A 26,513-nucleotide genomic window follows, 5' to 3' on the forward strand; every position below is an offset into this window, starting at 1 on the left:
CGACTCAAAAAACACGAAGAACGGCACAAGGTGTTGACCTGGCCTCCAAATTCATAAGATCCCAAACTGATCTGTGGGATGATCCACAGATGCCCCTCCCCTCGACCCATAGGACCCAAAGGCCCTCACTAACAGGCCTCTGAAGTAAAACACAGAGGGAATCATTATGGCTAATATGGCCAAGATGTTGGCTTTCATCCATACTGTAACTTGGAAAAAATAAAGTCCATCCATCCATCCATCCATCCACACAGACAGGTGACCAAATGTATGATTTCACTTTCAACTTTCATCTCAATGACTGGACATAGAGGGTTTTTTTTTTTCCTCTCCCCATCCTCTCTGAATGATTCATTATTCAAATTGTGCAGCTTTAAGTGTGAAACACAGCAGACAGAGCTGGGAATATTTCATTAATCTATACCCGGGAATAAGAACAATGTGACACTTTCATTTACCCGCTTTAAATAGACATCCATCAGAGCATCAAAGGAGGAGAGGTGATGAGAGACCGATAGAATTTCAAAGAGGCTGAGAAAAGGGAGGGGGTGAGGAGAATCCAAAAAAAAAAAAAAAAAAGGGAAAAAAAGTGAATGAAAGCCTTTTTTCGAGTACTGCTGAAGCGGGAGAATGCTTGGAGAGAAAAAAGTGCCAAGAGAGGGAGAGAGAAAGTGAAGAGGGGAGGAGGAGAGAGGGATTGCATTGCAGCACATGCGTGCGTAAATGTGACCATCCTTGCCTCGGTCCCTCTATCCCTCCATCCCTCCGTCCTCACCCCTTTCAGCCTCCTCTCTCCTCCTCTCTAAGCCGGGATCACCCGCTCGGTGGTCGGTGGTCAGTTCTTGGAACCGTGGAGTCCCGGGTGTCTCGGCTCGGCGCCCTCCTCCAGGGGCTAGGAGGAGCGCCGGGGAACTCCTCCAGGTTTCTGCCGGGCTTCGTGTCCACCGCCGGCGAGAGCCATGGCTCCGAGCGGCGGGAGAGACGCGGCTCGACCCGCTCCCGCATGCCGGTGATGCGGGGTCTGATCGCGCCACAGAACACCTTTCTGGACACGATCGCGACGCGTTTCGATGGAACCCGTGAGTACATTGAAAAGATCCACAACCGGTTCATTTTAGATTGCGCAACAGACTTTATTTAATCTTTGCTCACTCTCTCAAATGTCTCAAATAAAACAAAACACAGTGAGGCCATTGCCTTACTGATGGATGAATGAATACTAATGACTGAATGAATGTTAGCCAGATTAAGAATTCATCATCACCCACTTTAAAGATGGGCAGCCCATGCACACTGAGAAACGCATGGACAAAATATTTGCGCAAAAAGCCTTGTTGTAATATTGTTCAGCTAAAAAATGGAGTCATACCTTTTCAGGTGCCAATTTTCTAACCGTATCCACGGTTGTGCTATAACCTAATGTTAATTTATGCCATGAGTCTGTACATTGATGATTTAATGGCTTTGCTGTTACCAGGGACATATGTGAGGAACAGGCAAACCAAGCAATTGTTTGGGGCCCCATGGGGGAAAAAAAAAATAATCAAAAAGGGGGACCAGCAGATGGCTCCTTTTGGTTATTTTGCATCCATAAATCTATAAAGACCCCTACAGTGCATCGACAATACTCCACAACCATTTGCACTTCATGCTGGATGTATTTGCTTGGGAACCCCCAAAGCCTGAGGGACGCCCCTGCTTCCAGCCGATAAGTGTCAGCCTGTACCTGTGATGGCTGCATTAACCTGCCAAGGTTAAACATTCAGCATTCTTCTGCCTCATTAATCATCTGTCCTTGCCGTGCTGCTGGAATGTTGATTTACCCGTGTGTAGCTTGATTAAATACTTTAAATTATGAGCACCAAAGTTAGATTGTGATAAAATCTCAGGATTAGGTAACAAATCACCTCAAGGCTCTCATCTTGTCAATTAATTGCGGGTTTTAGTGTTTTCCCGGAACTACTTTTTCAATTAAACTGACTCACAGTAAAGGCTTAGGTCACCTCTTGCTTCGATCTCCCAGCGTCCTATAGGAATAAGTCAAATTTAAATCAGGTTCTGTGAAGCGAACATTTCCAGCCGTTACATCAGCGACTAAGCGCAACACAGATCCATTGATAAGAGTGGAGGTGGCACCTGCCTGCCTGCCTGCCTGCCCGGGCTCCTACGGAACAGCTTCGAGAGCCCACGGTTCCGAGAAGAAGAAGGAGAGCAGGAGCCTCTTTAATTATTATCCACCTGTCACGCTCGCCCCAAATACCTACACATCCATCTGTGCATTAAGCCCACGTAAACCCATAGAGGAATTGCTGTCAATCAATATGCAAGCTGCAGTTGCTTAAGGAGGGGGGTTGCGTAACACGGCCCTGAAGGCCAAATTAGCAGGATGCGCCTGGATAAGCACAGGATCTGTCTATTTACTGAAAGCTTTAAATTACAGATAAATGTAATTTGTGCAGATGAGAGAGTGCAACATCCCCGCTGCAAAACGCTGCACCATCTAATAACATGAGCCGGCATCTGTGTGTGTGTGTGTGTGAGGGGTTCTGCGTCCCCCCCGAAGTCAAAGTTTTATGAGAAATATTGATTCTAATTGAATTTTCTTTTTTCATTTTGCATCAACAGCAATCAGTTTTACTCTAATCTGAGAGGGGAGCAGAGCGCGCTCCTCTGTAGCCGATCTAAAAGGAGATCCCTCGGACGTAAGGCCATTCACTTAAGTAGGGATTTCACCCATTTCATCAAGGCTTGAGGGGTTTGTCCACCTAATGCCAAACAAAGTAATAGCGGCGCTTGCTCTGGAACGCCACCAGGAAACTTCCACCAGGCCTTCTTTATGCACAGAGCAAAAGCGCTACACATCCCCACCCGTTGTCTGAGAGATGCCTTTACTTTAGTGACTGCGTCCTCCTCCTCCTCCATAAGCGACGTGTCTTCCGTTCACAGCCTGGACACCTTTTAAAAGCATCTCCTTACACGTGAGTGGCCCCTCTGTGCTCACCACCACCACCACAGCAACAACCCGTGGCCTTCTCGCTAGCAGTTCGGGCGCAGCCACTTTAACCCAGCGGATTTCACTTAATTCGATCTGGCTGCCTTTAAAATCGATGTGCCGAGCTCGAGGGCACCAATCACAGCAGTTCGCAGGGGGGAGAATTTCAATAAGACGCTCCACTAAGCCCAGAGTGAACAAAGCCGCTTCCTTTACAGTATTAACATGCTACCATGACCTGTAGCAAATGCAGTAACTCAAAACAACAACAGTGGAGGGCTGGAAATCAGTCTCACTTTTACCTAAAACCTTCTGTATTTATTTGCCATGCTCTTCACTTTATGCAGACAGAATGCAGGACCTGTTCCCTGCGACTCATAGTGACTTATCAAGCGCTTTTAGCAGCCGAGCGGAACAATATTTTCAGGTCAGGAGCTGGGATCTTCCATTTTTGCCATTCAACATTAATGAAGCAGGATAACCAGGGAGACTCAAGGGAATTAGTGTGGTTTTTTTCTCTCTCTCTCTGTTACAGTGCAGTAGGAAGCTCAGAGGCCTTTTAAACCCAGAGACATCTCAATCCGCCGCATACATATTCATAGGCACTGATTTCAGACAATTATCCTTTTTGGAATTCAATAACGTCAATTTGATGTCAATTAAAATGTTAACCTGCTGTTATGTAAGTCTAGTGCTAGCCTGGGGGTTTATTATGGGTGACGTTATTTCCCCGTTCACACCCGGCATTAACACAGTGTCTGTGTCCAGACTTATGAATAGTCATGCATGTAAATTAGATGGAAAAGAACATTAGGATCAGAATGCAATTGGGTCAGCCAAGCCGCATAACGACGATGTTGGCGCTTGCACTGTATCTCAGCCAGGTGCAAATGCAATCTCTACAGCGTGACGGGAAAAATACAAAAAATCTAAATGAAAGGTCGTAACGAGAGTGTTGGATTCATTTGCTTGCATTGGTTCGGGTTCATACAGTAGTTTTTGACTTCTCGCCCTTCCACGCAATGAGGCGGATTTCAGACTGACAGAGTTTTGTCAGTTTTCGTCAGCGAGGCTCTGGCATGAAGCCTTGGGCTGTAAAGTTTTGAAGCTGATTCAAAATGAAAAGAGGTTTTCAGTGAAATTCTGAGAGACACACCAGACAGCTGCTTTAAATCCCCCATGAAATAGTACATAAGTACCAGATACTGCCACCGATGTGCCAGTATCAGGCTCAACACTGGCAACAAGTTGCTTTGTGGGTATAATTTATGGGATTTTAGAGCTAGTTATTTTCAAAAAATCCCCCAAAAAATAAAAAATAAATGCTGATGACTCATCTTACACTAAGGGGCGTGTCTAATTGTGTGTCCAATGAAACACTTTCTCAAATATTCATGTCCCTCCCTCTCATTCATCTCTAGCAGCAGTCTCAGCTCAGTTGGAGTTGACCAATCAGAGTGATTAGGTCTTTTTTTTTGGGGGGGGGGCAACTAATATATGCTGCTATACTACTAATACTTATCTTAAAAAGAGGCGTATGCACTGCATGATGAAAAATTAAAGTGAAGATGTCGTTAAGATGAATTTCAAATATTCACTGATTTAGATTTATTCTTGATTTGCGACAGAATACGTGTCCATTAAACAAAAAAAGTCACCTACAACAATTATGAGGGGGTGGTTTTGTCCTTCCAAGTTTAATATATGTAAAAATATATATATGTATGTCAGATAAAAGTTATAATTTTCCAAGATGAATATCAAATGCAGTGTTCTTACAGCAGAAGTGCCATGAACGGACGTTAAATATAACGTGTGTTGCATTTGTGTGTAGCTGCATTGTGCACTGTGATGAATGTACTGCGGCGGGCTGTCACTGCAAGTGTTATCAGCAGCACGGTTTATTGGGGTACCCTAAGCTGCTCTGGGGCTGAGTCTGAGAGGTTTTGTAGTTCAGCTCACATGTTATTACACCTGGACTGCGATGTGGATGTGACAGGCCTGTATGGAGCCAGGGCAATGTGCAGAAAACGAATAAAAGAAAATCACGACACAAGGCCAGACGGAGAATGATCGGGCAAAGGAACTGTTTTCTCTGTAACCAGATCACGTCTTTAGGGGGAAGTGTCCAAGGAACTCTGTGGCTGACCACTGTATATGTGTAATGAACAAATAAAATAGAAATACTGAAAACGCTGAGTTGCAAAAGATGGGATTTTGCCCTCTCTTGCTACTCCATCCCTCATATTTTCACGATATTAAAAGTGGTTTCTGTGCAGCCACCATATGAATATAATGAGTTTGCCAAAACATCCCTCCAATATTACAAATGAATAAATGTGGCCTACTTATTCTCATTTAGAAAACCTGAATGATGTATCCTCGGCTGAAATACAACAAAGTTAGTTTAATGGTGGGAATGAGAAAGAGGATGTCACCTTCCAAAACCAAATGCAAAACAAATCCAATATTAAAAAAATGATTAAAACAGCAACAAACAAAGTGTTTGTTCTGAAATGTTAAAGGCACCGTGTGGATTTTTTGACCACTAGTAGTGCTATAGAGCAATGTTCTTATGAGCGTCTTCCCGATGCATTCCTACTACAGTTTTAAGGAACTACTTCACATTCGGTAAAGTAAGAGAATGGATGGAGAAGACTGAAAAATATATTTTTTATTTAGACTTTTACATTTTTGAGTAAAGTAACTTTCTCTTAATGTTAGAAAAGAAGAACACCATCTATTACAGAAATAATCAGAAATTAACAGTGACACAAGGCACAAAGCTTTTGCTTTTGACATCTTCAGCAATTTCATAGGCCTATAGGTAACCATATTAGTTATGCTGGTTAAGAAAATACAGAGGTTCTTGAACATTTTTATAACACGTGCGTATGCGAGAATTCCAGACATAGCCTATTTATTTTTTTGCCTTATGTAAAAGTGCTGCCATTGTTCTTTTCCAAAATGGTACTGCTCTTAAATATTAATATATTCCCCCGTTCTTCCAGTTAATCATTTCAAAAGTGTAAGGCGATTTTTCTCTGGGTGAAGTGATTCATCAAATCCTTTTATATTCTGTCACACTGTTCAAAATCGCAGGCTGCATCCTTCTTGTGTTCAGAACCAAAGACAGCCTCGTTCCCCTTACTGCCTCACAGAGCAGCTTGAGTGATCAGATGTTATTACAGCCACATGGACATCTATTTAGCACACCTGGTAAACCTGACAACAAGGAGACGACATCGCTGTTGCTGTTGTCAGTGCAAATCCATCTGGCTTTCATATGAGTAACGCAGTTTCACACTTGCTGCAAGTTCCACAGTGGCCTGTTGTTTTGATGGCTGTGGAGTTGAATCAAATTCAAAATGTAGATTCTGACATGTGGATGCATTGACACAGCAACAATAAATCCCTAAAAAGCCTGTATGTAGCAAAAACATGATTTTGTAGCCCCGAGCTGTACTTAGCTACACGCTGCTCAATGGTTGGATTAGTTCTACTGCGGTGAACAGCACCATACGGCTATTATGTTTCTGTTTAATGAAAAAAGTTTAATACAAATATGCAGAAGATCACAAACTATACCATCATTAAGAGAATAGTCAGGCATTTTAGGTAAATATGCGAGATTACTTTCTTTTAAGCTTGTCAGCTTAGCAGAAACAGGGAAACACTTAGCCTCTGTCAAAGGATGATAAAATGCTCAAGCCTGCAAGGAACTCATTTATTCACATATTATTTTACATATGTTTAATTTGTGCAAAAAAAAAGAGTGTAAAAACATCAAGGTTATGTGTCTGACTATTTCTTGGCCCGGTGCAGGGATTAGCTTGATGTTTAGCTAAAACAGGCTAGGTTAAGCTTAATTAGCTTAGCCAGCTTCAACTTTATATTTACAAAACAAACATGAAACTGGTATTACGCTTCTCATCAAACTCCCAACTAAATATTTTCTAAACTGCCTTACCATCTATTTATTAAATAGCTATTTAGCTTTCTAAAGCTATTGGATTTTTCTTAATTAGATTCAGTAGCCTATTATTTAAAGCTAATGTGGCGTGCAAGCTCCACTCATTTGTGTTTACACATGAAAATTCTTCATTAATGAGCAATGTACATTATAACTCGAAACATGAATATGATCTTGATAATTATTCTAATTCACAACTCAATGTAGTACCTCAGAGGAAATGTGTTACTTCCCATGAGCCTCCAGCACCGAAAGACATTTTGCCTATTCATGTCTGAGTGGTGCTTCACTGAGGTTTGGCAAGAGCGTTTACACTGGACATGGTTTATTAATGCATGAATTATTAAATTTCATTGTCCCCAGTTCATCTTCATGCAATCTCACTTTCCCCTAATTCATGTCTGGCACTCTCTCTGTCTATCCCTCTCATTCAATCATTTGCTTGCCTTCTCTCTTGTCCTATATTGCTCACATTCCTCAAAGTGAGTGCTCGAGTCCTCCAGATTCATTTATGTATGGACTTTAATGATCTCGGCTGAATGAATGTCTTGGCTGTATGAGTCACCTATTATACCTAACTCGGTTTCATAATGAATTATTCAAGATTGTTCCCATAACTCTCGTTGTCAAACCCTTTGTTAGAGCTTAGGCTTACGCCACAGCCTTGCAATCAACAAGATTTTATATTTATTGCGCATGCAATTTACCAATTGTAATATTTTATCAAGTCCAGGGGCACTCAGTTTGTTACAGAGCACTGACTGACTTTTATTACTGAATTTATTTTTCACAAGAAACAAAGTCTCTGGCCATTATAACATAATTTTATACAATGACAAATATATATCAGATCATACATGCTAAATTAATTTAATGCTGTAAAGAATAATTTGGGTTTCTTTAAACTATGACATTATCATAACTGACTGTAGTTGTATGTGCTACCACATTTGGGTGGCTAGCATATTAGCTACCATATTGCTTAACAGATATTACTGGCCTTCGAATATATATTATTTTTAATGAATAATTATCTGTTTAATTTCCAATAATTAGGCAATAAAGACTAATTTGATTATCGAAATTATGGACACTTTTTATAAACCAAATCAAATATCTGGTTAGTGTCTGAGCTAATGCTAACTACTCAGCCAGTAATGAAAGCATGTTTCTGGCCGACTAGTAAGTTAACAGCTAGCTGACAAGATGTTGGAATAGCAGCTACAATTAGCATTTGAATCTGAACATGTATAATTTCTGTTTAACTATTTACTCTCCAGTGGTAGTATAAAAAAGACACATGTGGCAGACACGTTGGCTAATTGTGCTGTGGGCAAAGACTGACCCAATTATGTCCCCTGAATAAAGTGAAAGATGCTAATGCTAATTTGAAAAATAACATGTAATACACAGAATCTTAAAATAGAAATGATTGACACTGTTGTGTTTAGACTGGTCAGTGAGTGTGATAACACAAACTATTACATTTATTTGGGGGTTAAAGTTAAAATTAAACTTATTGAGGCTACACATGTGCTAGCATATTTCTGTCTAGCTATTAGCAGCTAAGCAGCAGTTGGGATGGCAGCTACAAATAGCCATAGAATCAGAAAATGTATAAATGATCTTACTCTCATTGATCTCTTTCTTGCCCTCCCCCATAATATACAACGCATGCATGATAAATAAATTATTATGTGTGAGAATAGCATGACAAAGGCTATAATATCGTAACAATTCTGTTAAAATGACAGTTTTTATGAAAAGTTACACAATAAAAAGGTCGCAATAGGGACGATCCTGAATTCCCTTTTATTAGATTTCATTCTGCAAAATCATCTGAACAATGTTAACTATTTCCCAAGGCTGTGAAAATTTGGAAAGTGCTTTTGCAATCTCAGATTGACATATAGTAGAAAGATCAAGTCAGGTTTATTTGTCATACGCTGTTTAATTTCATTTAAAAAAGACCTAAAGATGAGAGGACATAGAGACGGGGAGAAGTGGAGAAGACACAAAGGAAAATATTCTGTAAAGAGAACAATAAAAGAAAAGGGAGACGATATGAAGTTCATTTAAAAGCAGCAGGCATGTTAAATTCTCCCCGAGGACAGCTCTTCAAAGTGAGAAGAGTTGCTCCGGAGTGGAGAGCAGAGCCAAACATGGAGCGAGAGACGTGGGGAAAAAAAAGAAAAGAGACGTGCATGAAATTTTAATTGTGTGTCCTCTGAATGAACATGAAATCTTGGTGAAGCTGTAGGTGATGACCCTGTGGTTAAAAAGCATGTAGGGTGAATGTGACCAGACGTGTGGAAAAACCCAAACTTAAAGGCACACCTCACAACTACTGTAACGTAGTGAATACATATTATGGCAGCGTTTAACAATGAGGGAAAAGACCTCCCAAACTTTATGGATTCTCACAGTCTTTTTTATTCTCCATCTCTTCTTTGACTCAGACAGCAACTTCGTCCTGGGGAACGCTCAGGTCCAGTCTCTCTACCCCATAGTCTACTGCTCCGATGGCTTCTGCGAACTCACCGGCTTTGCCCGCGGCGAGCTGATGCAGAAGAGCTGCATGTGCCATTTCCTGTACGGCAGCGAGACCAGCGACCGGCTCACCTCACAGATGCAAAAAGCCCTGGATGAGCGCAGAGAGTTCAAGACCGAGATCGTCCTGTACAAGAAGAGCGGTGCGGCTGAGGGATCCTGTCAGATTTGATCATGCTTGGAGCAACACTTTCCCCAAAGTTGACATGTTGGTGTTCTGTTTTTGAAAAGGTTCCAAGTTCTGGTGTCTGCTGGACATCGTTCCCATCAAGAACGAGAAGAGCGAGGTGGTTCTGTTCCTGGTCTCACATAAGGACATCACAGAAAATAAGGACCTGGACCATGGCAATGAATCTGACACTGGTGAGTGAATGCATGGAAAAATAAAGCTGGACATCATCCAATTCCACTGTAATTCACATGAAATGATTCGATAGAGACGCCACAGCTGAGGCAGAAATCAAGCAGCAGACATGACTGCAGTTATTATAGAAGGGGTCTGGTCGCAGGAGTCACTAAGTATAACCAACTCTACTTGTTTAGCAAGCATTCTGACTCATGCTATGATCAACTGAAATGCAATGTACAGTACAAATCCCAATAAATGAATAGGAATATGATATAAATGTCCCAAAGTGAGCCCTGAGATGGATTGGCGACCTGTCCAGGGTGCCTCGCCCAATGAGCTGGGATGGGCTCCAGCACCCCCCGCGACCCTTCACAGGACAAGCGGTTACAGAAGATGAATGAATGAATGAATGAATGTCCCAAAGTGAGGCACAACAAATGTGGCTTGCTTTTCTCATACGGTAAATACTTGCTTGAGGAACATTTTATTAAATTATGAATGGGTACATCAGCAGAGGTCCATTTTTGAAATGAAATTTGGTTTGCAGGTATCATTGCTTTCAGCCAAAACCATGAAAACAAACAAAAAAACCAACACAGCTTCAACAATCCAATGTTTCATAGCTTCAACGTTCTCTCTTTTGCCATCGGTCTTTTCTGGATCACCTGCAGATCCGCCACACTCCCCGCGGTCCTCTAACACTGTGTGTCCTTGTCTTCAGACGAGGAAACTGGGCTGGAGATCCGCCAGATCAGTCGCCCTCCGGGCTTCAACACGGAGCGCCGGCGCAGTCGGGCCGTCCTCTACCAGCTGTCCGGACACCTACAGAAGCAGGACAAGACCAAGAGCAAGCTGAAGATCAACAATGTGAGGATGAAGTTCTATTTGGGAGGGGTTGAGCTACTATGCAGCCTAAAACTAAAGCAGATATTTTTGGATTAAAGGACTCCAGACCATGACTATGGGGTTAGGGTTAATAATAATGGCATATCTGATAGATATCGCTCGTCCATAATTGCGTTCAAGAGCTTGATTTGCATTCTCGGATAATGAAACTTGGATAAGACAAAATGTGCCGAACTCCTCATGCAGGGAATGACTCAGGAACTCAGAAGAAAGAGATATGCAGAAAAGGTTGCATGAGTCATTTGAATTCATTAAGAAACTCACTGATTAAGTACAAACGGTCAAAAGATTTTATTCTTTTGAGGACATGGTGCATTTTATCTCTAACAACATTTTTTGTATGAGATGAATAACTGTTTGGACATGGATAAGAACAAATATTTGCCTCTGAGATACGTTTCATTCACACTACCAAGAGTTAAACCATGAATAATACCACACTGCACACACTAATGGTAATATATATGTTAATGAATAGTGGAGCTAATGCGTTTATGTATCTTAATTATTAATGCTCTTGTTTCAAGAGTGTTCTCGGAGCCAATGCGAACCCGGTCCCGGAGTATAAAGTGGCTGATGTCCAGAAGTCCCGTTTCATCCTCCTTCACTACGGTGCGTTCAAGGCCGGCTGGGATTGGCTGATCCTGCTGGCCACCTTCTACGTAGCCGTCACCGTCCCCTATAACGTCTGCTTCACCGCCGTGGAGGTGCGGGAGGACGGCGGCTCAGGTGCTCGAAACCCGCCGAGTGTCAGCGACATCTTGGTGGAGATACTTTTTATCATCGGTGAGCCTAATATGCTGTCAGTTCAAGGCAGACTCCCTCCATATTCCAGTGGGCTTTCAAATTACTGCTCTTTCTCTCTTGATTGGCTTATTAAGCTGAACTATGTTCTCCATTGTCTTCCAGCTTCTTCAGACACTTTCTTTACGCCAATTTTACAGTCTCTCATTTTCTCCGGCTAAACTGGCCGTCTCCCCTTCTGGCTACTGAGTCTACTATTCCCACTTAAGGCTTATTAAAGGAAATATTTTAAAAGTTTGGATTTTATAGTTATAACAGAGGGGTGTCTGTATAACAGATGAGGTTGACAACTCCCTGAAAAATAAATAAGAGACACCTCATTGGCAGGGCCGGCCAACCCGGTTGCCTTCACCCTTCCCGGCATGGTGAATTTTTTTTAGCCCTTTATTGCATATGTGAAGTGATTTTTTAACTATTTGACTCGAACCTGAATTGAATTAAACAAAAACTATTTATTATTCAACTATTTATTTTTAAGAATAAAATAAATATCTTAAATATCTTCAAAATATATAATATATATCAGAATAAAATAAATATCTTTCTTAAACAGAAACCTGTCCTGTTTAACTTAAAACTGTATAAATTAATAGAAAACAATAGAAAGCAGAACATTCCTCTTGTAATAGCGCAATCATAAAAGTGCAAACAGGAAGTGAGAGGAAAAGTTGTTGCTTTGTTGTCTTCCGGTATCTTCTTCGCAAGCGACAGTACCTCGACCAATGAGATGAGTGGGATTCCCGCTGTCATCTCATTGGTCACAGAGCAGGACGGCCGAGGAATAAGTTTACCGTAAATATTCATATAAAGCGCCCTGTTATTCATTTATTCCATTGACATTTTACGGACTATTTTTTATTCTGACGGTAATACGGACAAAGTGCGTCGCGTTTCAGCTCAATACCGGACGCGTACTTTTGTTTCTCAATACTGCTAGAATATATACCTGAAAGCAGAAAAAATAAACTTCTACATTTCTGTAGACAGTCAACGCGGGCTCCTAAACTGTCCATGCGAATCATCATTTCCCTGTACAGTTGCGCTAACCAGGTCAACTGCATGAATGCAGCGTGTCCCTGTACCTGTGGGCAGGTAATGTAGGTCAACAGAACGGGAACTTGAAAAATATGACCGGTCTGAAGGCCACCAGGAGCTCATGCTGTGGCTGCCCATATCACAGCAGCTTGTTAGCTTAGCGGGAAACAGGAAGGAAGAGCCTTTACTGCTGGTGTTTATTGGGAATAAACAAACAAAAAAAAGATATAATTTAAATGAGTTTTATTGGTTCTGGACTCTATCTTGTAGCTTTAGCCTCGCTGTCTCTAAGTTCCGTGTCTGGCTAAGCTAACTAGCCGCTAGCTGTAGTCTCAGATTTATCCCACAAATATAACTTTTTTTAATTTTTCGCAAAGATAGATGAATTAATAAATAAAACAGGTGTGAGGAGAAGCATGTCAGGTTTTAAGTATGTGTGTGTTTGTGCCAGATATCGTGCTGAACTTCCGGACGACCTACGTCAGCACGTCCGGCCAGGTCGTGTACGACGCCCGCTCCATATGCATTCACTACGTCACATCCTGGCTGTTCGTGGATCTGATCGCGGCCCTGCCCTTTGACCTGCTCTACGCCTTCAACATCAGTGTCGTGAGTGTGACAATCCCATACATTTTTTTTTATTTATTTTTTTTTTAATCCAAAACCTTGCCTTTATCCAGAAAAATATGGCAGCGAACAACTTTCTGTGCCATGTTTGACTGAGATCCCGCTCTGCCTGTGAGCGCTGTTTGCGTTAGTGGCTTGGATGGGGGGAAAATTAAAAGCTTCAACCAGAAACTCATTATTAGGCAACTGGTAATTAAGCAGATAAATGAGCACGCTGAGGACAAATTACAGTGATAGACAAGTTGATTAGGCGGGTGACGTTGAGCGCGGTTGCTGCTCATGGCATAGATACTGGATCATGATGCCACACAGCTGAGCAGTCTGAAATGATGAGAACGAGGAGCCGGTTCTTTATGTTAGACTGATCTTTTTGGTCATTTGAATCGAGCAGAACATTGAGTTTGCTGCCATTTCCTAAGACTAAATGTCTAAACGTGTTAGCATACGAATCATTTGCAGTCCCCCTGAAGTTTAATTTAATCATTTTTAAATCCGTATTCTCTTGTTATTTCAGCTTTCTGCCTCTGGCTCATAGTCAGAGCGGCTCTTCTGTCAAATTGACGGCGTTTAACCAGTGATTTCCATCTCCGATTAAAAGTTTCGCGAGACGGAGACACCTGTAAGAGGATATTCCGAATTAAATCTAGTCTCGTCGTGGTGTAATTCATCATGGGCTGTGTTGGAGCTGGAGCCCCTTCAATTAAAAGTCCGCATAATGGGTGCAAGGAGAATGAGACAAATCAATACATTCAATTCAGTAGAGGATGATAATAGCAGTGGTTTTTCTCTGGATAGCCTCTCTGCTGCAGCCTAAACTCTAAATTGATATTGAGTTAAATGTGGAGTATTTTTTAATCTCATCTGGGTTTAGGAGGCACGTTTGACTGCTGGCTCTCAAGATGGGCTGATTAAAGTCGTCCGTGGCTAATTCTAATTACGAACCCCCCCAGACGTGAGAGGCTTAAGCGCCTCTCGAGCTGAAGTCACGGGGGAACGGTCAGCCTGTCCGGGAGCAGCTAATCCCGTCCTGACGAGCTCCGCTTTTCATATTTCTCCTCCAGAACTTCGGCGTCCACCTGCTGAAGACGGTGCGCCTCCTGCGTCTCCTGCGCCTCCTGCAGAAGCTGGACCGCTACTCCCAGTACAGCGCCGTGGTCCTCACGCTGCTCATGTCCACCTTCGCCCTGCTCGCCCACTGGATGGCCTGCGTGTGGTACTTCATCGGGCGCAGTGAAATTGAAAGCAATAGCCTCGTCTCCTGGGACATAGGTTTGTATCTGTGTGAGTGTGAGTGGAAAATCGGGAAAAATTACAACCCAAGCAGGGAACATTTTTCAGCATCATTCATGCCGGTGCAGAAGGTAAAACGTTTCCTGCAGCATAATCCTCTTCCTCACCTGCTTCATGAAAAATGCATGACTAATCTATACTTTACTTTTTCTCACAATGCCTGTAAATCCAACTCGTTGCATTGGGAGGAGTAAAAAAGGGAGATTCCCTTTGAGAAACAGTAAATACAAGAACCAGCTAAGCTCTCAGGGGTGGTACGGTTGAAATAAATGGAAATAAAATGCTAAAGAACCAACCCAGGCCTTATGAGGATGTCTCAGCTGATTGTTGCCAGACTCAAATATGTCCTTGAAAATAAGCAGGAGGAGTGATAGCTGCCATGGCCACAGAAGAAAGAAGAATCCGTGTCCTTTTATCCGAGCAAAGCTTCAAGACACGATTTTTATGAGCAGTGTGCGAGCGTCGGCCTTCTCACTGAGAAAACCGTTTCTAATTATGGTGATCTGTTTTCCCCCCCTGCTGTGCTCACCAGAGCCAAACAACAATAACGCTGCGAGGTTCACGCTGCGCCGGTAGTCGTCCCGTTCGAGTGGAATGAGTCGAGGTCAGCGATGTACAGAAAGCGGTCCCCGCAGGCGCGTGCGATGGCGTACGCGCGGGGCGGCTCAGGTGGAAAAGCGGCCGGGGCCGCTAATCGTAGGGTCGGTAATTGAGCTGAAATTGCTTCCGACGAGCAGGGCGGTTAATGAGGGTGTGTGTCCACAGCTTTTGAAAGCTCTTTGTTAGTCTCAGATTGAAAAGCCTTGTTTGTCTTGTCAAGTCGCCGTCAGCCCTCGGATTGAAATTTGTGACAGCGGCACTTTGATTACCGTTGGAAATGTCTCATCAAGCATCCAAAAAGAAAAGAGAACATCACCAGTGTTGGGAAAGCAGCAATATAATAAATGCCAGAAGTAATTATCCCGAAACCAGTTCAAAAACAGTTTTAAATGATTTAAGCCTTAAAATATATGACTAATTATTAACTATAAACATGGTTAGTAAACGGATGTGCTGTTTTTCATCATTATTTGTATTGCTGCTGTCTTGAGAGCAATTCACTGTCTTACCCATAGACTGTATATAAATATGGACAACACGTCTCCACTTCCTTCCGTTGGCCAAACTGCTGCTATTTTCCCTGGGGATATAGGTTTTATCCAGAGTCTGTGCAGAACGGTCCGAGAGCCATGCAGAGCCGGGATATCGATGACCCGGCTACGGTTCCTCCAGACTCACTCGCGTTTTTCGTTAAATTATGTTATTATTATTTATTATTCGTTGGATTATACACTGTACTTATTTATTTATTAAGTTTTTCCAGCTCTCACAGTCCTACAGGACCGCTTCACGGACAGCAGTTGGCATGGAAACTGGTAGTCATCACTGTGTCACATCCTGTTCCTATAGCGTCAAATAGCTAACTAAAACGAAACTTATCCAAAAAACTGACACTTGAACATGAATCAACATTATATTAACTACCAAAAAAATGACCGAAACCATCCTTGAAAATATTTATTCAACGTGTATTTTAGTGTTTTAGTTTGGTCTAAGTCCCGCCCACTAACATGGAGGGGGTGGAGCTTATGACCTATACTGCAGCCAGACACTAGGGGGAGCTCTACTTGCTTTACCTTCACTTTTGAGGAGCAGTTCCATCTTCTACCTTTAATATACAGTTCATGCTCTTACCTTATCTGATTAGACTCATTTTAAGAAAGTACTTTGATACTTTGACCTCACAAATTCATAATCACATGTTTAATTTCTCTATGTGCCAAACAGTGCATTTCATTTCCGAGAGACTTTTAGACTGTAGCTGCATTAGACAAGTTAACAAATTAGAAAACAGGACAAATTATTTGCACCATGCATAGACACAAATGTAAGCTGACATTATCTGAAATGCAGAGTCTGTGCTGTACCAAATGCACAAACACCAGCACTGAAGTAATTAGGCTGCCCTTCCAGCTTTGTTAAAACTGCTAATGAAGCCTTCAAGTAAAGGGCATCCAGCAGACATGGATGCATTCTCATTAAACTGACAAACTCTTTTTGGACTGTCCTTATTCCCCCACCAGGCTGGCTCCACGAACTGGCCAAACGCTTGGGAACGCCGTACTTCCTGGCACCGCTGACCTCCCTGCTGGGAGCCTCTGATTCGCCTCAGGGCGCCGTGACGGCGGGGCTGACCAATTACAGCCAGTGGAACGGCTCAGGGTTGGAGCAACTGGGCTCGGGCCAGTGGAACGGCAGCAGGACGAGAGTGAGGGCGGCGAGCGGCTCGGGGACGACGCTGAGCGGAGGCCCGTCTGTCAGGAGCTCCTACGTGACGTCGCTGTACTTCGCTCTGAGCAGTCTGACCAGCGTGGGCTTCGGCAACGTTTCGGCCAACACGGACTCTGAGAAGATTTTCTCCATCTGCACCATGCTGATCGGAGGTGGGCAAAAACCTTGACATGAGACCAGTGGGATGCTTTTTTTAAACCAAAGATTCAACAAAATATTATGAGAAAACCTGACTAATGTGCAGAAATTTAATCAAAGTTGAATCAGATTAAAGACTGACTGATTTTTGCCAACTTTATCGCTCAGTAGACAAGAACAGCATACAGTGAGCTTGTTATTTTAGTGCTAATTACATATTAAGCCCCCCAGTATTGGAAAAATGCAATTTTATCTTATTTTGGCCAGAGCTTCCTACTATTCAGTGTCTAAATCTCACCAGAATGTAACACTAACCTGCCATTTTCACCCTGAATACTCAGCAAAACCGTACGATTCATGTCTCTCGTGCAGCTTTAATGCACGCCGTGGTGTTCGGCAACGTGACGGCCATCATCCAGAGGATGTACTCGCGGCGCTCCCTCTACCACACCCGCACCAAGGACCTGAAGGACTTCATCCGCGTGCACCGCCTGCCCAAGGCTCTGGAGCAGCGCATGATGGAGTGCTTCCAGACGACCTGGTCCGTCAACAACGGCATCGACGTCAGCGAGGTAGGCAGGAAGGGTTCACTGCAGCTGTTTGAGGTCAAGCCTTAAGGCTCTTAGATGTATTTTCAAAGCAAAAAAAAAATAAATCCTCAACTTTCCTTTGCAAACTTCACCAGAGCCACTACATTTAGTCGAGTGAGTACATGTGCAGAGATATATTAAACCTTTTAGATAAACTGTTTGCTGTGCATGTATCAGTTGTTTGTGGTTGTGTGGGAAGGCGAAAGGTTTTATTTTGCCTGCTAGCTTCACCTTCCCACACGCTCACATTCAGATAATGGCACAAGGAGAGGAAAGAAGTTTCTAAAAGCCGGGGACGAGGGCCGGAGCCGTCGGTTGTCACAAGGCCTTCCCTTTTCGCCCCTTTCAGCTGCTGAAGGACTTCCCGGACGAGCTGCGAGCCGACATCGCCATGCACCTGAACAAGGAGCTGCTGCAGCTGCCGCTCTTCGAGTCGGCCAGCAGGGGGTGCCTGCGCTCGCTCTCCCTCATCATCAAGACCTCCTTCTGCGCTCCGGGGGAGTTCCTGATCCGGCAGGGCGACGCGCTCCAGGCCATCTACTTCGTATGCTCGGGCTCCATGGAGGTGTTGAAGGACAACACTGTGTTGGCCATTCTGGGTAAAGAAAGAAACGCATAATCATTGTTTTTTGTGAAAAATGTAACATGTAAATGGTTTCATTAATGCTAATACATACCCATTTACCTATATGCTGACATTATAATTACACAAACTGAATAATTAAAGGATTATAATAAATAATGCAGCACAAGTAAACACACAGTCAACGCCACTGAGGTTCAGCACCACGGAGAGCTCCATCCCATTAATCAGCAGGGTTGTAGGGTCTGGATCGAGACCCACTGCTCCGACTGAGTCCATTTTTCTACCTGAATCTTTAAGGGCTTCTCTGTCTTGGAACCCCAAAATCACAGAAGCCCTCCTAGATTCCGGCAGCAAAGTGACTCAAAAAGCGGCGCCTGTGTCCTGAGTGCCAAGAAGAGGCAACCTACGCCTGGATGGATGCACTCGGAATGAGTAATAGAGCCGAGCGGGCCTCAGAAACACGCAGCGCTTTTTCTTTTTTCTTTTTTTTTTGCAGATGAGTGCCAGATATCACTGCTGGAGGTTACTACCAGAGATCAGTCATCCAGACCTCCTTCAGCTGACCAGTCATGGACAGAGTGGGGTGCTAAGACCCCATATTCATGTGTACAGGCATGCTAAAAAAAAAAAAAAGCAGCAGAGATATGCTGGAGCAACATCATAAAGTGCTGAATACACAGAAGAAGAGGTGTTACGAGGTTACATAAGCCCTCCTCTTTGTCCAATTAGGAGTCTGGTTGCGGGGTTACGAGTAGAAGATGAGAAAGACACTCTAACTCTGCTGAAGTTATTAGACATCCAGCGTTTTAATACCCGGACAGACGGCTTTTATGAGGAAGGACCTAATGAAGAAGATCGACCCAGCGCTGATAAAAGTGCAATCATCCTCATATTAAACTGTCCCCGTGGGCAAACAGTTCACATCCCATCAGGTGGAAGATGAAGTGTGACCCGGGGACTGATGAGAAATGGAATCAGTTTTTCCACCAAGCGGCAGAGGAGCAAGCTCGAATTTTTTTTTTTAGGATTGTCTTATAATGATGTTAGCGACGTTAGCGGTTAAACATCCATTTGCATTCTACTGGGCCAAAACAAGTAGCTAAAAGAGGGGAGACTCGCCGACATGTGGGGAGACTCTCCCAACGCGTAGGCCCACAACCAGAAGGAGAGACTCTCCAGAGCGCCGTCCCGCAACACGGTCCGCCGACACTCTGCATAACACGGATAAAACAGAATAGCTGAACACAAACAGACTTGCAAAACAAGCGCTGGAATCAGTTCCAGGTCCGTAGAAAGCAAATCAGCAACACGCCGCTTTTCATATTAATGAGCCGACTGGTGTAAATAATGAAATGAGCGCTGCCGACAGAGGGACGATGGTGAACTCATTAGCATGCTGGCTATCAAAAATGCGTTAAGAAGAGATGTCTTCTCTCTCTCAAGCCTATAGAACGCAGGTGTGAAACATATGGCCTGGGGGCCAAAAGCGGCCCACCTGAGAGTCTAATCTGGTCCGCGGCATGAATTTGCAAAGTGCGAAAATTACATAGAAGACTGCAGTTTTTCAGTGAAAAGAACTGCTGTCCCTAATTTGTCAACTGTTTTGGTAAGAGAAGTGGACGTTTGAGATCACATTGGGCTGTATGTGGCCCCCGAACTAAAATGACACCCCTGCTGTAGGACGACAGAGCGCTCATGTGTTATTTTTCATTTTTGCAGTTCGCCCGCTCGCTCTCTTTCTCTCAGACGCACGCAAATTGTTTTGGCATTGCCGCGTTGGCTTCACAGCTCCGAAGGACAAAGTGAAGTGGGGAGAGGAAGCAGAGAAAAGACACTTCTGTTAGAAACTGCAACTATGTCTTGGCGTCAAATGGTGCAACTACCACATATAGAACATAACCTCTCAGCTCTAGAGCGTGAAATATGTGCGTCCCGCCAGCTTTCTGGTGCTCAGAGATGAAGGTTTGGGGAAGGGCATGGGGACACTGTAGGGCAAGCGAACAAGTTATTTTTATTGGAAAATTGCATTTAATGTCTTAGACCATATTAGACCCTCTGGTGGGCTGCTTTTGGCCCGCGGACTGTATGTTTGACACCTGTGCTGTGTAGGGCAAGCGAGGAAATGACCGGTGACTACCTGTGTCTCTGCTCTTCCAGGCCGGGGCGACCTGATCGGCTCCGACTGCCTGACGCAGGAGGAAGTGATCAAGACCAACGCCTGCGTGAAGGCGCTCACCTACTGCGACCTGCAGTACATCAGCCTCAGGGGGCTCCGCGAGGTGCTCTGCCTCTACCCCGACTACGCCCAGAAGTTTGTCACGGAGATCCAGCACGACCTGACGTACAACCTGCGAGAGGGACACAACACAGAGGTACGCAGAAAGATTACTGAAGTCATTTCTCAGTCATCGAGAGTAAGGAAAGAGTTAAGGGCATACTGTTTATCTAAAAGAGGCCAAATAGCTCATACATCCGCATCGTCCAACCCCCTCCAGGGGAGTTCAGCATGTTCCGCAGCCAGATGGGATATATAAACCCTCCAGCATGTTCTAGGTCCTGTTCAGAGGTCTCCTCTCAGTAGAACATGCTTTAGGGCATCCTGATCGGATGCTGTAACAGCCTCAACCGGCTCTTTTCTCCAAGGAGGCCCTCACTGATGTTATAGAGCCTCTTCATCCTGACCTGAAGTGTCATCCTGGGCTCAGTCATTTTGCAGTCCTTAATCAAAAAGTGGGTTGGAGGCTAGATCAAGAGCTTCTAGGCTTCTAAATTCATTGGAGGTGGGTCACATCAAATTCCAGGGTGCCTCAAAGACAGCTTTAAGGCAATAACCACTAAAAAAGTTCCTCCGATCAGCTGTTCAGCGACCTCCTCCGCCCCAAAATCTTACCCGGCGCCACGGCGGTGACTTTGGAAAAAAGGCTCAGCCATCTGGAGGAGAGCCCGCAGCTCCTGCTCGAGATGCAGCCAAAAGATAAAGACGCGGGCTAAACGGGCGGAGCGGCCCGCGTGCCAGGGATTTACGGGCCGATCTCAGCTGTAGTGCACACATGAATGACCAGCGTAGACTGGAAACAACCAAGTCCCGTATTCACTGGGAGTATGAGCTTGTTAATTAGAGCAGAGATCCGAGCGGCGCACCAAGGGACAAGGCGTTGAAGGAAATATTTAAATAATAAAATCTGGATTGACATGTGTTTTCATGGCTCGGATGTATCGGCTAATGTCGGCATCGTTTTTGTTTTGTTTTTCTCCAGTTCTCAGGATATATTCTACCTTTTCAGTGTCTGTACAGTAAATGTGGGACTTAAGCGAGATCCAGCAGGTGGGAGGAGGTTTTGTGCTCGGCTGTTATCTGACCAGATGCTGCTTCTGCTTCTTTGTGCCAGTCTTTCTGCCAGCTGAGCTCATCTCCTCTCTGCAGTTTCCTATCTACCAAACAGAGTGGTATCAATTATCCCGTCTATTGCTGCAGAAAGCCATTTACATTTGAAGCAGGGAAAAGGGTTTAGACATATTGAAGATAAAAAGATTTCTTCCGCAATCTGGAAGTAAGTCTAATAATCCGAAACTTGCACGGCGGAGGGAAAACATTCCTCAACCCGAGCGGGGTGTGGGGACTAAAAATAGCGCTGTCGGATAGGTGGGGGAGGGGCAGGGTCATCCCTGGCTGTATAAATATAGAGCAACAAGCAGATGGAGACGAGACGAGAAAACATCAGGATGAGAGGAAGCTGCAGGGGGAGGGGGAGAGCGGCGTTCACGTGTTTACACACTACGCGCGCATAAGTTTCCGTCTCCTCGTTAATATCCCTGGGAGTAATATTCAGTGACTTCCATTAGGGCTGATGGATCCCTGCAGTGTGACTGTGCAGATTTATGTTCCCACGGCATGGGTAATAAAGACATTCACACATGCAGCACATCATAAAGCAGCATATTTGCCCTTGCTGAGAGATATAGATGAGTATTCAGGCCAATAAACACACACATACACACACATATATATATATATATATATATATATATATATATTTATATATATATATATGCATGATGTCCATATGTGCATCTTTTCTCACGTGGGACAAAAATCATTTCCCTTTCTGCACACCTGCAACCGCAACAACAACACACAACGGTCTGATGACATTATCGTGGCATGCTGCACATCAAGACGGCACGTGCCGCTCGCATCCCGACACACACACACACACACACACACAATTCCAAACTGTCTCTTCTCCCGCTCGGTTCCCTCCAGGCAAACCTCTGCTAAAATTAAACCTCTGTGATCTAAAAATAACAGCCGGGCACGTGAGCCGAAGACTGGATGGAGAAGACAACAAATAGAGGGGGAGAAGGGAGAAAAGGGAGAAGGGTGGCGGTGACAGGGTGGGAAAAAAAGATGAGGAGAAGGGAAGAGAAAACGGGGGCTGTCCTAATCAGCTTTAGAGAGAGACGAGAAAGCATGCAGGAAATTTGACCAATAACCTTCCACAAAATACATTTATCAGCCGCCTAACATTGGAAAGGCAGTTAGTGGGGAATCATAAACATTGAGAAAGGCTGTCCACTTTTTTTTCTATAATTTATTTTAAAAAAAATAAATAAAAAAATCTTCAAAATCACTGACACTGCTGTTCCTGCTTGGCTTTGAATGGGAACGCTTCTTTGCAGCGCCGCAGATAAACTGAATGGACGTTATCCCAGCTATTGTGAATGGCAGCCATTCACTCCCACTGATATTTTGAACGACTCTGCAGCTCCCCCATGCGGCCAAATCGGGAAGTGGCAGCGTTCCTGACCTCTCATTGATTCACAAGTATGTAGTCACAGGATAAATAATGTTTTTTTTTTTTTTTGTTTTTCCCCTTCAGGCAGACTGTGAAAGTAACGGAGGAATCCTGAAGAAGCTCCCCTCTATCAAAGAAGACGAGGAGGGCTCGGGGTCCGAGGGGGAGCACTCGCCTCTCCCCAAGATCTCCTCCCTGGGCAGGCTGGGCCGAGGCCTGCGCTCCCCTCTCCGCTCCCCCCTGCACTCCCCGCTGCTGCCGCCGAGGCCCTTCAGGCCGGCGAGCGATCAGCTCCGACCCTCCAGCCTGCAGATCCCCGTGGTGAGCTTCAGCTGCCTGCAGCCGGATCTCAGCCCTCGGTAGGGAGCCATCCGTTTGATTTATTGACCGGGTACTTAGCCTTAGCACCGCCTCCAGGAGCTCATTCACTGGGAAGTAACCCTCAGAGGGTTGGATTCCTTTGGATAACTTGTCTGTTTTCATGGGGAAAAGGAGGAAGGAACGCGGTAATGTGCACACAAGATAAAACTCAGGTCTAGACATCCATAACTTTAAAGGGAGTAGTGTTTTAATGCTTAACAGCACTGTATTTCTGTTAATTTGCATATTGAACGTTTCATTATTCTACGTGTTCTATTCAGCGTAAAATCTACGGATTACATAATAATCCCTTTTAAATATCCCACAGTTAAACAGGCCCTTTACACCTCGGCTTGCTAAAAATTCCACCATCCTTTACTACATTCGTGAAATGAAAGCCCTGCACGTCCCGGTTATGTAACCCAGCACCTGGCAGTGGCAGCACGAATTATTCATCACCGTCCAAAATCTCAATGTGAATGGCGGCTGAGTGAATAAAGGAGAGATTACAGCCCCGGCAGGCGGGTTGTTTGTAAGCAGGTGTGCGCGGCTTCTCTCCGCCGGCCCGCCGTCGACGGCTCTCGCTGAGTAAGACCTCCGACCCGGCTGGCGGCTGACAGCTGGGCGGCATTTCCATAAGCGCTCTCCGTAATGGCGCGTTCGCGGCGAGGTGCGGGAAATCTTTGACATGCTGGAGGCTTTGTGGAAGAGAGATCAGCAGAGGTAGAGCGCAAATAATGTGTTTTTTTTAGAGCTGAAATGTTTTGGTTTAGACACCGTAGGAATGGGGAAGCAGAAAAGTTCCACAGAGAATATATATTTTCTTGTAAAAACGGAGGAAAAGCCAAATGTGCTTGGATTAATCAGCTCCGACGACTTGTATGTATATATTAGAAGCCAAAGCTGGCAAAGGTAGATGCTGCTGGTGGAGGAGAGGTGCCCGGGGGAGGGCGGGACTTGAAAATCCAAGAGAGCATTTTCACTGGATGCAAAATTAGGACACACCCCCAAGTGCGGGATGAGTCATCAGCATTTTAACTTTCTAGCAAATGAAAAAACTCAAAATACCAAAGTAAAAAACTAAAAATCCCATTAAAAATACTTACTACAAGCATACTGTTGTATTGGGGATGTACATTTTTAAGGCATGTCAAAAAATATGGGGACTTTAAAATTGTATTCTTTTATTGAACGCCCTAAAGATGGCTGTCTCTCCATCTAATTTCCCAACACGTCTTAGGATGTTTCTTTAAACCTTTATTTCGAACAGTAGAGATCGGAGATCAGTTTCTTGGTTGTTATCCGAACCCAAAGCTACAGTCCACTTTCCACAAAATAACAAAATATATTTGCTGTTGATATTTATCGTCCCTACAGGATGAATCCTTTGACTTTGATGGATTGCTCACTCTTTTGTTTGCCTTGCACCTACGTTTCTGTAAACATGCAAACACCTCTGCTGCCGTTATAGCGACTTCTTGTACGACGCACGTGAAGCTGTATTCAGTGAATGAAAGCTTTGGGAGTCAAACCGTGTCCAGTTTGTGTTGATGAATAATGTAAAGTCACATGAGACATCTTGTATGTTGTCTCAGACAAGGAAAAGCCATTTGTAACCACGTGGATATTTAACTGCTGATGTGCTAAGGTATATATAGTTTGCTCTACAGTGCTGCGAAGTGTAACCTTTACTTTGTGTTCTTCAGTAGACTTTTTTTTAATGTAGTCTGCTGCCACCTTGTGGAACTTTGGTCTCATTGTCTCAGAAAGTCTGCTAGCGTCCTGCGCTATCCCTGACCTCCTCCTCCTGTTTATCCTCAGGGTTGTAGATGGGATCGAGACAGAGCATCAGAGCGCTTCAACGCCCAGGTTTGATTTTTCTCCCGGCGCAACTCATAGTTTTCCACCCAGTCCTGTTTCAGCAACCTCAGGTAAGCACACACGCAGGTACAGCTGTCTCCTGTCCCCTTCCTGTCCTATTTATATCATGAAATATCAAACTAATCTGTGTGCATGGGTGTATTTCTGTACCTCCACAGGAGCCCATGATGAAGGGGACACCATGCAGACTATTTCAAAGCTGAAGCACGAGGTATGCCTGACATCGCTAGGGTGTTTGCTCACTTTTTAATGTGTTTAGAGAACTTAAATCTTAAACTGTGAAGGGTTAGCTTCTGTTTCTATCAGGCTTTTGGAAAGAGACAAGCTGGCGTGTCTTGACAGTAATATTTCTTTCCCGTCTCTGTCCTCCAGATGTGCGTCCTCTCCCGTCAAGTAACCGCCGTGAGTCAGGAGCTGCAGGAAATGACGCGTCTCCTCAAGCCGCTCTTTCACAGCCCCTCCGTGCTGCTGGTGCCCGGCGCCATGACTCCGCCTCCCAGCTGCTCCCCGCGCCCACCCCTTCTCGCTCAACACGCGCCTGCGGTCCCGTCGGACGATCCGCATCCGGCGTCCGTTCGGGCCGAGACGTTTCAGGGAGACTTTGATCCGCTCCTCTGTTCCCGAACCCTCACCTCCCATAATCCCTCAGTCTCTCATCGCTCGGCTCCTCCTTCACTCCACAGCTCTCCGCAAGAGCGCTCGCTTGCCCCACAGCCCTACTCTTCCTCCTCCATCCCTTCTCTGTCTTCATCAGGCCACCCATCGTCCGCCACTCCGCTTCTGGTAGACCTATCAGAGCCGGGCACTGAGCCACAAACACACACACCGTCACGTTTCCCGCTCCTGTCCCAGTCTGAGTCCCAGCTCCAGCTCCAGCTCCAGCCTGCTGATTCCCACTTCATATCCCGGTCTTATCCCCATTCCCTGTCCCAGCCTCACAGCCAGACCTCCAGCGCGAATCCCAGAGAATGGGGGGAGCACTCCGCCCAGCTCAGCTTCATCGACGAGGGGCGGCCGTCGGTGTGAACTAGCCGAGATCTGGACTCTGGTCACGGGGGCTGGGGCTGATGGACGGGACCAGCATGCCACACCGTTTACTGCATGACAAGCGTTCGCCTGAAGTCTGGCATGCCGGCTACGATGTAAATACATGAATTATAAATCTATATCTTCATGAGCACTATCAAGCAGATCTGGTAATAAAAGTTTGTTTTACAGTTTCGATTGATTTGTTCAACGCCGAATCGTATAAAAACAACGGAGAAATGAATGGAAGTCAATGAGTGTTTCGAAATGACATGAGCA

General features: G+C 44.6%; 1 protein-coding gene across 1 annotated transcript; it reads left to right on the forward strand.

The window, feature by feature from the left end:
- The first annotated feature begins 988 nt into the window (after nt 1-988).
- LOC311509272 (voltage-gated delayed rectifier potassium channel KCNH8-like) lies at nt 989-26,416 on the forward strand. Its single transcript, XM_084574397.1, has 15 exons — nt 989-1,079; nt 9,425-9,658; nt 9,747-9,878; nt 10,586-10,731; nt 11,298-11,556; nt 13,061-13,218; nt 14,298-14,505; nt 16,650-17,009; nt 17,368-17,567; nt 17,935-18,184; nt 20,329-20,543; nt 23,052-23,326; nt 25,149-25,258; nt 25,367-25,419; nt 25,581-26,416. Exons 1-15 carry the CDS (start codon nt 1,004-1,006, stop codon nt 26,232-26,234), a joined length of 3,330 nt encoding a protein of 1,109 aa, XP_084430523.1. The 5' UTR covers nt 989-1,003; the 3' UTR covers nt 26,235-26,416.
- The last annotated feature ends 97 nt before the right edge of the window (nt 26,417-26,513 follow it).

This window comes from Chelon labrosus (genome assembly GCF_963514085.1).
Source record: "Chelon labrosus genome assembly, chromosome: 24".
In the NCBI taxonomy this organism is placed as follows: Eukaryota; Metazoa; Chordata; class Actinopteri; order Mugiliformes; family Mugilidae; genus Chelon; species Chelon labrosus.